General features: G+C 41.8%; 1 protein-coding gene across 2 annotated transcripts; it reads left to right on the top strand.

Moving 5' to 3' along the window:
• The first annotated feature begins 283 nt into the window (after positions 1-283).
• Positions 284-11,303, top strand: NIPAL1 (NIPA like domain containing 1). Of its 2 annotated transcripts, none has more exons than XM_048304062.1 (6): positions 284-363; positions 4,160-4,426; positions 5,510-5,566; positions 6,023-6,113; positions 7,916-8,076; positions 8,217-11,303. In XM_048304062.1, exons 1-6 carry the CDS (start codon positions 318-320, stop codon positions 8,819-8,821), a joined length of 1,227 nt encoding a protein of 408 aa, XP_048160019.1. In that variant the 5' UTR covers positions 284-317; the 3' UTR covers positions 8,822-11,303. The 2 variants fall into 2 exon arrangements, with proteins under 2 accessions (XP_048160019.1, XP_048160020.1); XM_048304063.1 differs by having other exon boundaries at positions 8,247-11,303.
• Positions 11,304-15,664: the final 4,361 nt, after the last annotated feature.

Here is a 15,664-nt window from a genome sequence, read left to right on the forward strand (position 1 = left end):
GGGAAGAAAATTAAATCTACAGAAACTCCCAGGAAAGGCATATGGTGCCAAGGCAGTTCAGGAGAGAAGTCTTTTCTTTGGATTCAGTGTTCAGGTGGGGCCACAGAACTCCCCAGGTCTGGGACTTGATACCGATCTAGAAAGCCCATTCGGGGTCACACCTGGAGCCCTGCATGCCCATTCCCCCCTAGGACGGGTCCGGAGGGGTGGCGGGGATGCCGCCTCCGTCTCCACCGGAGAGCGGGCGCGCCCAGGTGCGCCGGGCGGTGCCGGGGCGGGCGGAGCCGCCGGCGCGGAGCCCGCGGAGCCCCGCAGCGATGGGTCCCGGAGAGGCGCTGCCCGCCCGCCCGTCCTGCCGCGCGGGTCAGTGTGTGCGCGGCCGCGGGGGCCGGGGCACCGGGGCGGGCTGCGGGGGCGCGGCGCTGGCGGGGCAGGGCGCGGGGATTGCGCGCGGTCTGCGCGGAGGGTTCGCGAGGCTCGGGACGCGTGCGGGTTCGCGGGGCCCGGGACGCGGCCGTGCGCTGAGAAGAGGGCGAGGTGCGTGCTCCTGCAGCCCCCCTGCGCCCGCTCCGCGGGTGCGGTGTCCGGAGCCCTGCACGCGTGAGGTTTTCCTCGGCCCTGACGTCACGGAGTTGTTTTCCGACGAGTGGCGCGCGGCCGGCGCCTGGGAGGCTCCTGCCCTTCTCCCGTGGCTGTCTCGGGTTAACCATCTTTTCACCTTTGTTTTGTGCTTTTTTGTGTGAGTCTCCACTCCAGGTGTGCCAGGGAAGAATTCCTTGCTTCTTCTCAGTACACCCACTTTTGGTCCCAGGAGCCATGCCTTGGCAAAGGTGGGCTTGGTATTTCCTGGGTGACCGAGAAAGGTGTTTCATGTTTCTGCCAGGGGTGACCTGAGTTGTGAGCTCAAATGTAAATGGTCACATTATGTGTCTAATCAAAGCAATTCGTTTCGAGATGACTTAGGACCAGTATCTTCAGTGGCAGGTTAAGAGCCAAGTTGGCTGTCACTAACCAGGGCAAGTCAGCCCTGGATTGCAGGATGACAGCAAGTTAGACATGCCACAAAGAGGTGTGTTGCAACGGGCTGGCTGATCTACCCGATTCAGATAAAGAGTATTTAGGTGTTTGAGGGGGGAGAAAAAAAATGGATTTAGCTGAATCATTAAAAAAGTTTAGAAGTTACAACAGCAGCTACCTTAGCTCAGACTGGTTTCCTGTTGTTGCCAGCCTTGAGTCAGAGCTGGGAGAGATTATTTCTACAAGGAGGTGTTCTGCTGACAGGTTCATGTTTGTTGACATTTGGAAGTGGGAGGTGAAACTAGCTGAGCTACAGAAACTCTGTGCTGAGCGAGCCAGGCAGCCTGAGTAATTTCTAACCTTCCTCAGCCTTTCGAAGTGATCCTCAGACTGTTCACAGAGGTAATAAAATATCAGTAATTCCCAGACCAGCCTCGTCTTCATATCTCTAAGGTGGTTCTTTGATCAGTGCAGTGACATGCCACTTTTCATGCAAGTGGAGCAAATGACATGTTAAAACTATGAAAAGCTGCTCAGCACAATAAGCAGAGATCATAACCATTCAAAATTACTCTTCTCAGTGACAAATCCAATGTTTCTTTGTGAATGTGAGCAGAGATTGTAGTTCAGACAGGAGAGAAACAACCTGTGGCAGTCACTGGGTGACTTAGTACAAATGGCATGATTAAATTTTCCTTATTCGATGTCGTAATGTATGCTGAGGAACGAAAAACTTTAAAACACATAGAAAAAGTAGCAGTAGTGTCACGTAAAAGGGAATAAGCCTGCCATTCATCTCCACCTAAATGCAAGTACATCAGTCACAAAAAAGGAAGAAGAGTGTTACTTTCTTCACTTTAAAAACCCAACACACTGATAGAAGCTGCCCTTACTATTGCAGGTAGCTGAAAGACTATACTTATCAAGAGTACACTTATCTTCATATTTTCTTTCAATTAAACGCAAGGAATGTTACTGCTTCTCACACCAGCCTGGTTTAGCATCAGTATGGATATTGGGAGCGAAGGGATTTCATTCATCTCTGCATTGGTTTTTTTCACAGAATCATAGAATAGTTTGGATTGGAAGGCACCTTTAAAGGTTATCTAGACCAACCCCCATGCCATGAGCAGGGGCATTTTTGTCTTGCTTTGATATGTGTTTACTAAGAGAAAATATATTTATGCTTAAAGGACTTTTCTGTAATTTTGTTTTGTGATTTATTCTTCACTAATTATGTCAAAACAAGTACATACAAATTTTTCTTCTTCTAAGGCTATGTTAATAGTTTAGGATTTTAAAATACTTTCAGGTGCAAATGCAAATTCCATTTGTTTACATTATCCAATTGTAATTTCTAGTAATGATAAGAGGGTAGAATAGTATCTATCCTACATACATGCAATAGTAATTGCATGTTGATCTAAGTTCTCTAAGATTTTAATCTTCATCTGTGGAATATGAACATACCCATCTTGTGGGAGCATTTTTATTAAGTCTGACTTAGCAATACAAAACAATTCCTGTAATATGGAAACACCCTTGGCAAACAAGGAAATGTGTTTGCACAGCCTGCAAATCAAATTATAACTTCCTGTAGTATGTTTGTTGTACAGTATGGAATGGGAAAACAGGGAGCTGGTACTCACTCTAGTTCCTTACTTTCAAAGGGTGCTGTCTCCCAGAGTTAATACCGGCATTTCCAACTGCAAATATGAGTTTTTTAAGACCTTACATATTTTAACTATTCCTTGTTAAACTGTATTAAATGAATTATCCAAGCCTGCTTATTGTTAATTGTTCGGTGAAGTACTTTTGACGTAACATTATTATTTCCAGAGCTTGCATCTGAACACAGAGGCACATCCTTTCCTACTAAGTCCCCAAGTGGTGTTTTTCAGTTGGGGGTGGGGGGGAAATAAAAAAGGGAGTGTATTACTGATGCTGCCACTCATCAGGATGAATCGTTCATGTGTTATTTTAATTACAGGGAAAACGTGGAAAGCAAAACTATTTGTTGCATCCTCATTTAGATGAATCACAGTGGACTGAGCTTTTGTACTTCTGCACCGTTTCATATTTTAACATGTCTTCACAAGAAAACTTTTTTTTTCCTAAAAAGATTGCTCTTAAAAGTATTCCAGTCTATATTCTCTGATCCACAGTGATTGCCTGATGCATTCCACCATGAGAAACTGAGACATCAGCCTAGATTGCCTAAACCCTGTTGCAGCTTTGCTGCCTGACCTATGCTTCCCTATGCAAAATAACAACTCCTTTTGCTCTTTAAAAATGCAGTCCCTCTTCTCCTTTAAAAACACATCTAGGCTGATAACAATGATGTCATTGCCACAGACTATCCTCACAGTGATACTGATAATGCTTGGCTGGCTGAGAGTGTGAAGCTTTGGTCTCTACTTAAGATCACCCAGTTCTCCAGCAGCATTGCAGGGATAGCTGGGGGAACTGTCCCCTGTGGCCTGTGCTCTACCTCCACCCAGGGCTTGCTGAGGTTAGGTGAAATTTGCTGTAAGGTGTAATGAGACCTTCACCTGAAAATTTTAAGATTGGTTAAATAAGACTTGGCTCACACAGTATTCACTGAACACTTTTAATAAAATGTCTTAGTGCCCATATGCAGTGAGAGTTTGCTCCCTGTTTGATTTTCCTTCCTTTTTTTTCCATTTGTTTTTGCAATCTTAGCTACCAATGTAAAAACAGAAGCCTTGAATTGCAGCAGGCTTGCTTTAACAGGTGAAGTCCAAAATCATGGATTCGGCTATATGTTTGTGGTCTCTGCTCAACAAAAAAGAGCCCTTTCATCTTGAGGTTTCAGGTTAGCTTTTAAGATTTTGAGTTGAATTTTACATTGAAGCTAATATATTTTTGTTGCATTCCTTGGTATTGCCCTTATTGCTTGCAAAATATGTACATAAATAATGTATGCACCCATGAACTACAGGGGTGGGTAATGACCCAGGGCAGCATTGTGTACATTGTGTAGATTTTGTGGGTTATTTGCAGAGTCAGAAATTACAAATGCTCTGGAAAGACATGAAAAGGAGTGAGCAGAATGAGGACAGGGCTCTTCCAGAGCTGAGCTTGGGTTGTGAATCATTTGTCCTTCTTTTTCTGCTCCCAGGTGCTGTGCTCTCTTTTTCTTGCTGTGACTCCTGCCAAGCATGGTGCCAGATCATCAATGTGTCTGAATCACACTCTGCTTTCATCACCTCTGTGGAGGGGACTGGCAATGAAACAAACTGGAGCATTTCCATGCCTTCTGGAAGCAAATACCACCTCTACATTGGCTTGGCTTTGGCAATAGTTTCCAGTATCTTTATTGGTTCTAGTTTCATACTGAAGAAGAAAGGACTTTTGAAACTGGCAGACAGAGGAGTCACCCGAGCTGGTAAGTGGTGGTGATGGCGTTGCTCCTGCTGGGGACATAAACACCTCTTGTAACTCAACAAAATCAAACTTCATGTCATGGATCACATGTTTAAAACTGTACTTTAATGCTTATCACAAGTCCTGTCTTGGTGAGAGATGGAGACATAGTATTATTTCTCTGTGTGTGATTACAGGGACTGGGATTTCAGAACTCATAGGACTATAGGAGCTGCAGTGGGTATTAAATCTAGTGAGTTGGTACTATTTCCTCACTGAGAGCAATTCACTACCAAATAAAATTCTCCATGCATCTTACCCTTCAAAATGCCTTTCTCTCTCTTTTTCCCATCTTTTTCCCCCTCATCTGAGATAGAAAGTCTTAAGCTGGTAACTAGGTTTAGCTTTTTGCTTTGTGTTTTTTCTCTGCTTTTTTAAAGTAAGTGCAATGAGTTGTAGAAATGATGTTTATTACACAAGTTTCTACTGTTCGTACAACTATCATCAAAGTCAACAGATGAAGAGCTAGAAAAAGAACAATTGAGCTAATCTCATAATTTCCTTTGCGTGGATTTAATGCATAGCATTAGCAGTTTTTCTTTTGTTTGTTGTGTTTATTGCAATATACTGTTCTAGAGAATTTGGTTATTTGAAAAAACTGCAATACTGAATATTCCATATACTTGCGTTTTATGTTAAAAAAGAAAAATCATGTACACAAGGTCATTTTTCTTTCAATTTTCTTCCAACCGAAAGTAAAAGGAGAGTCAAACTACAGTTGACTGTATGCATATATTGGATCTGGCCTGGAAAAGCATTTTGAGACATATCTTAAGCTCACCAAGAATCTTTATAGATACTTTACTTTTGCTTGAAACTTCCCCTCTGTGTACACCTTTAGTCAAATAGAATTTTTCAGAAGTCCAAGTCACAAAGCAGTAGAGTGGTTAATTAAAATGTCAGTCAAAATTAAATATTCTTCTTGTTGCATCCAGATAGCATGCTCTTTTGGTACTTCGGAGGTGCAAATGTGAAGCTGTACTTTTTGTTTCTTACAATTAGGTGATCTGTTTCTTCTAAGATGAGGTTACTTTTTCTCTTTCAGGACAAGGTGGATATTCTTATTTGAAGGAATGGCTTTGGTGGGCTGGACTGCTATCAAGTAAGTCACCTCTTTCCTCTCAGCCTATATGTAAATCTACAAAAAGCAGATGGTTTTAAAGAGATTTATTCCCTGATTTTTCACTCCCTTCACTTAAAAGAAGTTTCCTTGCAGTCACATTCATGACAAGCTGTTCTGATATGCCATCTTTCAAACACTGCATTTGCTCTTCAGAGCTCTTTACAGAATAACCACCTTTATTATCTGGTCAAATGCAGGGGAATTGCATCTGTCCAGCTTCTAGGAGTACTTAGGAGAAAAGTATTTAGCTTTCTTCAGCATTTATTATTTCCTGAAGAGGTTGTGCAGCTAATTTTGAAATTAAAATGTGCATATATAGTGTGGAAAAAAGATTTCAGTTTATATTTGCTATCATAGCTGTCATACAAAATATTTACAATAGTGTGCCTTCTTAAATCCCCCTCCAATCTGATCCAAATGTTCTTTCTTCTGCAGTGGGATTAGGAGAAGCTGCAAACTTTGCTGCCTATGCCTTTGCACCTGCAACCTTAGTTACCCCCTTGGGTGCACTGAGTGTTCTCATAAGGTCAGTACCAATTGGGAGCAAGCCTTGGCAAATGAACCACTCACTGCATGAGGGGAAAATACTGTCTTTGGTTGGAAGTAGAGGTTTCAAGTAAGAAAACTGAAAAGAAATTTATGGACAAAAAATGCTGTTTGTTGCTTGATGGTAAGATATTTTGCTTATTTAGAGCTGACTTCTCTTGGTAGATAGAATCAAAGCCTTCTTCCAAAGGCCACTGAATGCCTTCCCAGTAGCCTTCCACCTATATTACAAAGTATTTCTTATCAGCATATACCAGGTACACTGCTGATGGAAGATAATTTTTCTTTTCCTAGAGAACTGAAGCTTTTTTAAAACCTGTTATCCTATTCTTCAGATGTGACAAAACTTTAAATAAGAATACAGTATTCCCTCACTAAAATGTTTTCAAAAACATTTCTATTTATAGGAGCATAATTTCATATTAAGGCACACTTAGTAAACCTTTTGGTTTTGTTTTGTCATTCTGAAATCCTTCTGGAAAGAAGGCAAAGGAAATTTTAGCTTTTTTCAATATCCACAATTAAAATTTATGGTTCTTTTGAAACATAAATGTCCTTTAAAGCCTAATTATTTCCTATGTATGAAGAAACAAATAATTCCCAAGTACTTAAATACATACAGTAATGTGGCTATCATAGTAGCAGAAGAGACATGGACTACGCATACAAAAATGTTACGGGAAATAATTTTTTAGCAAAATGAAATTATTGTATTTTAAATGTGAAACTCTGATTTTTAAGAACTGAGTATTCCGTATGAAACGCTGTGTTTAAAACAACATGTGCGACATATTAAAAAACAAACAAACACAAAAATTCCCCAAAAAACCCCAAACAAACAAAAAACTCCCTAGGTTTCTTGCAATAATCTAACTGCTAAAACTGCAGCCATTCTGTCATAGTAAAATTCCTGTAACTCAGTCACCTGCAGTTGTGCTGGGATCAGCATGTGGGTAGATGCAGATTAACTGGCTGACTGGCTGCTGCTTTGCCAAACAGCTTGAGTTTTATTGCCTTCTTCTTTGATGGGGATAGCAACTGTTCGAATTTTTATGAGACAGAGAGGTTTTTAGAACTTCATGTCAGTGAACTCATTACCCTTGTGTGAAAAAAATGTCTGAATTTTGATCAGTGGGTTGAATAACTGTTTGTGAGCATGTTCACACACCATTAAGCCTGTGTCTGTGCCCAAGGTTGTGCTCTAACAGGCTAATCATGCCCTGTGAGTGGTGTCATTCAGGCCGTGTTATTGTCCTTAGGTTAAATAATCAACCCCGTGGAGATCCTGGGGTTGGTCTCTTTGGAGGGGGAGACATGCCTTCTCTGTGTTTTTGGGGGGAGTCCTGGCAAGCCAGGAAGACAGTGCGCCTGGGTGGGAGAGCCTGGGGAGGGATGAGGAACAGTTTCCAAAACTCATGTGCATGGGTTATAATGGCAAATGAAGTGCTTTGAACCATTTTTGGAAGGAAAAAGCAGCTCTTGTACAGTGAGAGTGCATACCCTGACCCAGGCAATCAGGAATGAGAAGTTCCTTAGCAAAGTGGACTTTTTTACAACCTGGAGGAAAGTGAGCAGGGTTGCTAAACTCCCTAAAACCTGACCTTACCTTCTTGGTCATGAACTTTCTTGGAAAAACTCCTTACAATTTGATTGTATCAGGCTGGTTTACCATATATCCAAATTCAAAAGAGGTTTTGAATTACTGTCATGCGACACAGAGAGATTCTGAATGTCTTTTGTGGCTGGTGGAGCTGAACATTTTATATCCATTTTCCTGAACAGTGCTATATTGTCATCCTATTTTTTAAATGAGAAGCTGAATATTCATGGAAAGCTGGGCTGCATACTGAGCATTTTGGGGTCAACGGTCATGGTTATTCATGCCCCAGAGGAGGAGGAGGTCACCTCACTAGATGAGATGGAAAGAAAACTGCAAGATCCAGGTCTGTATGCAACTGCACCAAACACATGCTACAGTTCATAGGGAAGCGTCCAGGACGCTGAACAACTCTGAGCATGTACTTGGACATAGTCTGGTATTTTATCTCATGTGCATTACTCTTGCCTTTCCTCTTTCTTACAGCCTTTGTTACATTTGCTGTTCTCCTAACAGTGGTTGCACTTGTCCTGATTGTTGTTGTGGCTCCAAAGAGAGGTCAGACAAATATATTGATCTACGTTTTAATTTGCTCACTCATCGGTGCCTTCTCTGTCTCGTCTGTGAAAGGCCTGGGCATTGCCATTAAACAAATGCTGGAGCAGAAGCCAGTCTATGGCCATCCATTAGTTTACATTTTAGTGGGCATCTTGGTGCTCTCAGTCAGCACTCAGATCAACTATCTCAACAAAGCACTGGACATGTTCAACACATCCCTGGTGACACCTATTTATTACGTGTGCTTCACTACAACGGTGGTGACATGCTCCATCATCTTGTTCAAGGAGTGGAGTAGTATGGAACTGGGTGATATCATTGGAACCCTGAGTGGATTCTGCAATATCATCATTGGTATTTTCCTATTGCACGCTTTCAAAAACACTAACATCACCTGGAGTCAGTTGATGTCCACTGTTGCCAAAGAGTCATCACTACCACACCTTGAATTTGAAACCAGTCACACTTTGCTGGAAAGCATGGAAGACCCAGCTTTGGCATATGAGGAGGACAACATTTTATTCAGTCAATGAAATACTCAAGGAATGTTCCTCATCAAAGTATCACAAATTGCAAACTCAGCCCACCCATGTCTACTAGAATGCTCTACTTTTCTGCAGTCCTCTGGAAATTTGTCTGTGAGGCCTTTGTTAAGTGTGGGCCACTCCTCTTGCCAGTTGTTAGCGTAATGAATTAAAATGTTCAATAATTAGCATGACAGGCAGAAACCTGGTAGTGATTGTATGTTAGGCAAAGAAAAACATGGTCCTTTTCTTATGCAGCATTTCTTCTTGGGAAATTTTAGTAAAAACCAATGGTCTTTGTAAGCTACATTTAAAAAATGCAATTTTCTTTTAATGCCAAAAGACAATCCTTGCTGAAGTGACAGGTGCTCCGCTATTATCTTGGTGATGGCCTTAATATTTCTGGCTTTCTTTATATTTTTATAATTTATTGCCAGACAAGCTTGTAGATACTCTACATGAAGGATATTCATTGGAGACATGAAGAAAACAGTGTTTAACCCTCTTAGCTTTTAATATAAAATTTTATGCAAGACTTTTTCAATTTGATGACCTGCCAGTGAACATTGATTAAATGTCACAAAAAAATTTTAGCAAATACAATTCTTAATAACTCTCATCTTTTCTACCCAAGGCATCCTAAATGGATTGTGAATCTCTGAATGTACGTCTACCTTTTTATTTCAAAACTAAGACCAAGTTTAAGAAAAAGAAAATTCACCAGAGGCCTGAAAAAAGCTGCTACTGGCTTAAATAGTTACATGAGCTTATAGAATTAAGTATTCAAAGGCAGAAGAAAACCAGAACATGCAATTAAAAATTTTCATTTTGTTCTATATTATTTTGAGGATTAAGAAGGGGCTTTACTTGTTTTTATACTTCTTCCTAGTACTGCCATCTATTAATTAAAACCCATTTAAGCTTTTCAAATTTTTTTCCTCATTTTCTGGAAAGATATTGTTCTTTATTAATAATAAAGCAGTCCTGTTAATTTTTATACTTTTATAAGTGCAAAATCCATTTTACAATCCATGCACTACTTCTAAAAATACTAGGTAAAGGATGGACTGTAGGCAAGGAGTGAGAAACATCAAAACATCTCTTTTTTTAGTTTGGCCTTTTCATCTTTTCTAAAAATGAGTATTCACCTCTATTAGACATTTAACAATATGTTAATCCACCAGAGGCCTTGAAGATTGGTATCTATACAACAGTATGTTCCTCAGTTGTGCTCACTGATCTTCATGCCACAAAAAAGCTTGCACAGTCCATGGTTTACTCATTACAATCCCCTTTGTTTTCCACTTTGTCAGTAAGTAAGTAACTTCAGCAATCAGATGTGTGGATGGTGACAAGCTCACCAGAAAGTAGTATTTCTAGTCTTTGGATTTTTAAGTGTGAGTCCAGAAAGTTTTCCAGAGGATGCCAGCACTTCAGCAGTTAAAAACTGGTTTTAATCAGATGAGATTTATATGCCAAGCAGAACTTCCTCATGGAGCAGGCTAGATGTTTTGTAATGTTCAAAAGGTTTAGTAGAAGAGGACAGTTTGGATAGAAAACTGTTCCACCAAAGAAAGCTCCTAATTTAGCTGTAAGAACAAAAGGGTTGCTGCTTATATTTCACATGTTTATGTGGAAGCACTGTTACCCAGGAAAAGGAACATTTTCACAAAAAATGTACTTGCCTTCAAAATATAATGACATTGAATACATTGTCAGTTTGGAATATTTTTCAGCCAATTGACTGATGAGACTTGCAGCAATTCTTTGCTGTTAAAATGCATGTGTTAAAAACGCTTCAGAGAACAGGGTTTAATTACTTCTTAGTTAATGTGGAGAATACTTTGGTTTTATTGACCAGATTCAAGCTTCAAAGTCTTCATAGTTAAAAACAAGTAATATAAATAATAAAAAGACTAAAGATGGAGGGGCTTTTATAGTTTGTTTTTTAACAAAAACTTGAATTGCTTTTCACTCTGAATTACACAGTTCAGAGAATAACTCAAGAAAATATGGACTGTAAAAAAGGGAGAAAGAAATGCTTTTGCATAGTTCGTGGCCTCTTTATTTGCTTATACAATCATCACTGTTGTGTGACCAAATGAGTTATTTGTAAGAAAAAGCAACCAGTCCCATTCTTGGATGGATGTGTGTTGCCTTTTTTTAAAGATATGTCATATTACTTTCTCTGAGAAGAGTGTGGACTCTTTTCATACCAACTGCTGGCAATAATTAACTTGTACCAAGCAAAATTCCTGTATTTTCTACTGGACCTGTGTATCTGCTATTACACATAAATAGCAACTAATAATAAAAGAATGTTAATGTCAAAAAACAAAGTTAATGCTTATTTTCATGGTGCACAAGAAGCCCATCATGTTAAGAAATAAATTAGTGGCTAACTTTTGTATAAAAACACTTGTTGTAAGAGATGTTATTTTTTAAAAATGTTTAGTTACTAGTTTGGAATAACTTTGATTTTTTAATTGAAATTATGCTAATATTTCTCTTGTAATAAATTATTCACGGTTATGTACTAAATGATCTGTGTTTTTTAAACAATGGATAAAAAAGAGTGTCATTCATATTTCTAAACTAGAGCAGAAAATCAAAAGCTGATGTATTAGCCATGTCTGTCTCACAGCCAGTCTCAATGGAGAGTATTTCAGTGAGTTGTCAGGTTTTCTTTTTTTACTTTTTCTAAAGTAATTAGATGTGTTTTGGTATGTAGGGTGAGTGGTTAAGAACTAGAACAAAGCAAACCTCAGAGGCAATACATTAGTAACCAAATTACAGCTTTTAGATGCTGATACTGAACAAATCTTGGCAGCTACTCATTATTGCCATACCTCAGGACAAATTAACGGGCAATTAAGTTCATTACATAGCTGCACCGACTAAATGTAGGTAGGTCAAGAAGACTTGGGTAGGTTGAAAAATCTGTATGATTTTTTAACTATCAGTTAGTTTCTATAGAAATCTGTTCTACCATTTTTGTTTTCCATCCACACTTGAAAGAACAATGCTATAAAAAGTCTTTATCCCAAAGGGTACATATTCAAAACCTCAAACTCTACTCATTAGGGTTGCATCCTGGAGCTATATGGGGAATTGCATCCTTCTAGCAAACGCCATTCTCTCTTTAAATTCCAGCAAAATAAAACTGGCAAGTGTGTTAGAAAATATCTTTCCAGCAGGGCAGGTTTGCAGTAGCTGACTCTTTTTGGGCAGGTTTTTAAATGGTGCCACAGTTCAGAACATGACTAGGATGCTGAGCAGGAGTCAGACTGGTGGTGCATGAGGGAGGATTGATGGTGGTGTGCTTTAGTGTGTCTGTAGAGCCTCCCATCTGTGAAATTTGTGGGGGGAGAGGGGCGGGGAGGGGATGGGAATTGGTCCGAAAACCAAATGGCACTGGAAACAAGTGTTACTAGCCCTGTACACACTAGTAATTGGTCTGAATTGCTTCTCAGGAGTACTTTTGACAAGTGAATTCATTTCACTTTCTGAAATTACATTCCATTTTGTCAACAATGCATCTTTTTTTATAGAAAAGAGATGTATCCTAAGCGGCTGGCTCACAAAAGCTTGGAATTCTGTCTTTTTTCTTCCTATCCATAATACAGACTTGTTCCAAGTTTTCTGGTGTTTGATCAGGAAACAGTAGCTAAATTTTTACAAATGCTGAACACTCCTACAGCCTTTGACAGGAGGTTCCTTGTATGGAGGTGTTGGGGTCCCTCCCCCGCCGTGTAGCCCTGGGAGAGGGGCCCTGAGGGCACAGACACGGGGCTTCCCTGCCCCTGCTCAGCCTCGTTCCCATTGGTTGGTTTGTGTTCCCTGCGCGGGCAGAAGGACCCTTGGTCCCGTGACTGGAACAGTTCCTCGGCAGAGCTCCGGCCATGCGGCTGGAGAAATAAACATCTCTCTGAAACAGCTAGCAAGAATCTGTCTGTCCATATATATTTCCTTTCCACGGGACTCCTGGTTTGATATATGCGTGTTGCAGGATCCCCACTGCAACAAATGGTGAAGATTTGTGAGCAGAACGATCCCCGATCCCTAAGCGACTGATTTGTGTGAGTAAACCCTGGAAACTTTGGATTCCTCTTCTTGGTTTTGCTTTGCTATTCCATATCTAAACTATGGAGGAACCGTGGGAAGACTCTTGGCTCTCAGAGCCGCATATGGACATTTATCTTAAACTTAAAATGATTCTTGAACAACGATTTGTAAATTTTAGCTTGATTCAAGCTCAAAAAGAACTGAAACACTTCCTGGCATGGTTGTTTAAGAACTTTTTCTATGTTTCTTGGGATTTAATTCTTACCAAGGGCTTTTGGAAAACCGTTTGGACACAGTTAATATTGGAGTCAAAATATATGCCGATGGAAGAATATTTTCGTGAATATTATTTAGTTACCGAGACTGTTGAGCAATGTCAGCTGTGTCCTGGCGAAGGGAAGCCTGGCGCAGGGACCGTGCGGCCTCGGCCACGTGCGCCGAGCGCTCTGCGAGCAGCAGCGAGGCAGTTCCCGTGTGCGGGCGGAGCCACGCGAGCCGCAGTGTCGGTGGCGGAGCGAGGCGCGGTGGGAGCGGCGGGACCCGGTGGTGCCCGCCCGACCCCGCACAGCGCGTGGTGGAGCGAGCCCCGGGAACGCCCGGCCGAGAGGGGTGGCACGCGGGCAGCGGCTGGCGGCGGTGGCGGTGGAGCGGAGCCGTGCCCAGCCGAGACGCGCGCTGGAGCCGGGCGCGGGGGGGTCATCGCTCGGGGGCCCGGCCGAGACGTGGGTGCAGCGCCCGACATCGGCAGCGAAGCTGCGACCAGAGGAGGCGACGCACGGAGAACTGAGCGGCGTGGCCCGGCCCGGCCCGCGCAGCCCCGAACGCGACCCCGGGAAGAGCGCGCAGGCACGAGCAGCCCCGACAATTCCAACACGGGAGCGACCGAAAGAGACAGCAAAGACGCAGCGAGACAGAAAACAGCAGCCACTCGGAAAAAGGAAAAGATCATAGCAACTAAGACCTTAGGGATAGTAAAATGGTATAATGTTAAGCAAAATTCTGGTTTTATAACAAGGTGTGACAACCAGCAAGACATATTCGTGCATAGAACTGCTATTAAAAAGAATAACCCTGAAAAATGCATCCCAAGCTTGGGAGATGGAGAGGTGGTGGAATTTAATATTGTACTAGGGAGAAAAGGGTTACAAGCATCGCAGGTCACTGGGCCTGATGGTGTTCCTGTAAAAGGCAGTATATATGCAAAAAATCGTAGTCATGTTAAACAGTATCTCTATTGTAAGTCCCCCCTACAGTTTCCCTTTCCTAATCCCACCTTTTCCTTTTACCCTATGTCCTATTACCCCCAGTGTATTCCCAATCCGTTTTTTCACCCATGGTTTCCCTCACAAAACCATGCTTTTGCCAATTGTTTCCCCAAAAATCCCTTTCCAATGCCGAGTGGGGGATGAAAAGGGGGAGGGAAGAAGTTAAACCCTCTCCTGCCTCAGTTTCCCCACAAAGCATGCTCAGAGAGTTCTGTCTCCCTTCTGTCAGCCCTAAGATGTTCCACAGAATCTGTTTGGACATTTAAAGACTCAGGAGGGTGGCTTGTTTTGTTTTGAAACTGTTCTTGTTATGTTTATCCAGTTGTTTTCATTCTCCTTTTATTAAAATAAAATGGGTGAGGTGTTGGGGTCCCTCCCCTGCCGTGTAGCCCTGGGAGAGGGGCCCTGAGGGCACAGACACGGGGCTTCCCTGCCCCTGCTCAGCCTCGTTCCCATTGGTTGGTTTGTGTTCCCTGCGCGGGCAGAAGGACCCTTGGTCCCATGACTGGAACAGTTCCTCAGCAGAGCTCCGGCCATGCGGCTGGAGAAATAAACATCTCTCTGAAACAGCTAGCAAGAATCTGTCTGTCCGTATATATTTCCTTTCCACGGGACTCCTGGTTTGATATATGCGTGTTGCAGGATCCCCACTGCAACATGGAGGTGTCTCCTTTATTGCTTTTTCCAGATCTCATTTTTATCACATGGAAGTCTGAAAAAACCAGCAGACATCTCTTTATGGTCAGTGACAAGGATGTCACTCACTGTTCACCCATTTTTGCCTATATGGTTAGAATTTGAACTAAGCTCACAGTCACCATGAGGTCTAAGGTGGCCTACTCAGTCTTTATTCAAGGGTGTAGCTGTTCTGATAAATAAATACACTGTAGATACCTGACCTTTGTACTGTAGACCATTTCTTGCTGCCAATTAAGCACCAGTTTCACTGACTCTGAATCATGTTCTAGTGCTTTTTCATTTATTTACTGTCAGCTTGATGATAGCAGCTGTTAAATTTATCTGTGTCAGAATGTTAATAACAGCTTCCTCAAATCTTTCCCCAAGCAGCCTACAGAAAGATTATATTGGGAAGTGGAGGCCTGGTAGGCAAGCATTATTGGCTCCAGGTATTAGACCAGCATGTTGCCAGGATGCGTGCATATTCACCATGGGACAGCTCAGTGAGACAGGCAGGAGCAAGGTGCTTTGAGTACACAAACTTAGTGGAGCTGATTTTTACTGCGTGGTGCTGTAGCATATTGCATACTAACTTGCAGTAATATGGCAAAACCAGTTTTACAAGAGCTGTTAAAAAAGATGCCTCATATATTATTCAAAGTCCCCAGGTATTTCCTATTGCAGAGACACTTTGAATTTCACATTTGTAGTGCATCATCTGTGAAAAGCTTTGTACGTCTGTGGCCTGGGCATAAACTGTGGTGAGCTCCACGTGTGTACTGTCTCATTGTCTCAATTTTGGCTGAGAGGGAGTGGAGCCAGGACAGCTGACCTGACCTGGCCA

The sequence above is a fragment of the Corvus hawaiiensis genome, chromosome 5 (assembly GCF_020740725.1).
Source record: "Corvus hawaiiensis isolate bCorHaw1 chromosome 5, bCorHaw1.pri.cur, whole genome shotgun sequence".
Classification (NCBI taxonomy): Eukaryota; Metazoa; Chordata; class Aves; order Passeriformes; family Corvidae; genus Corvus; species Corvus hawaiiensis.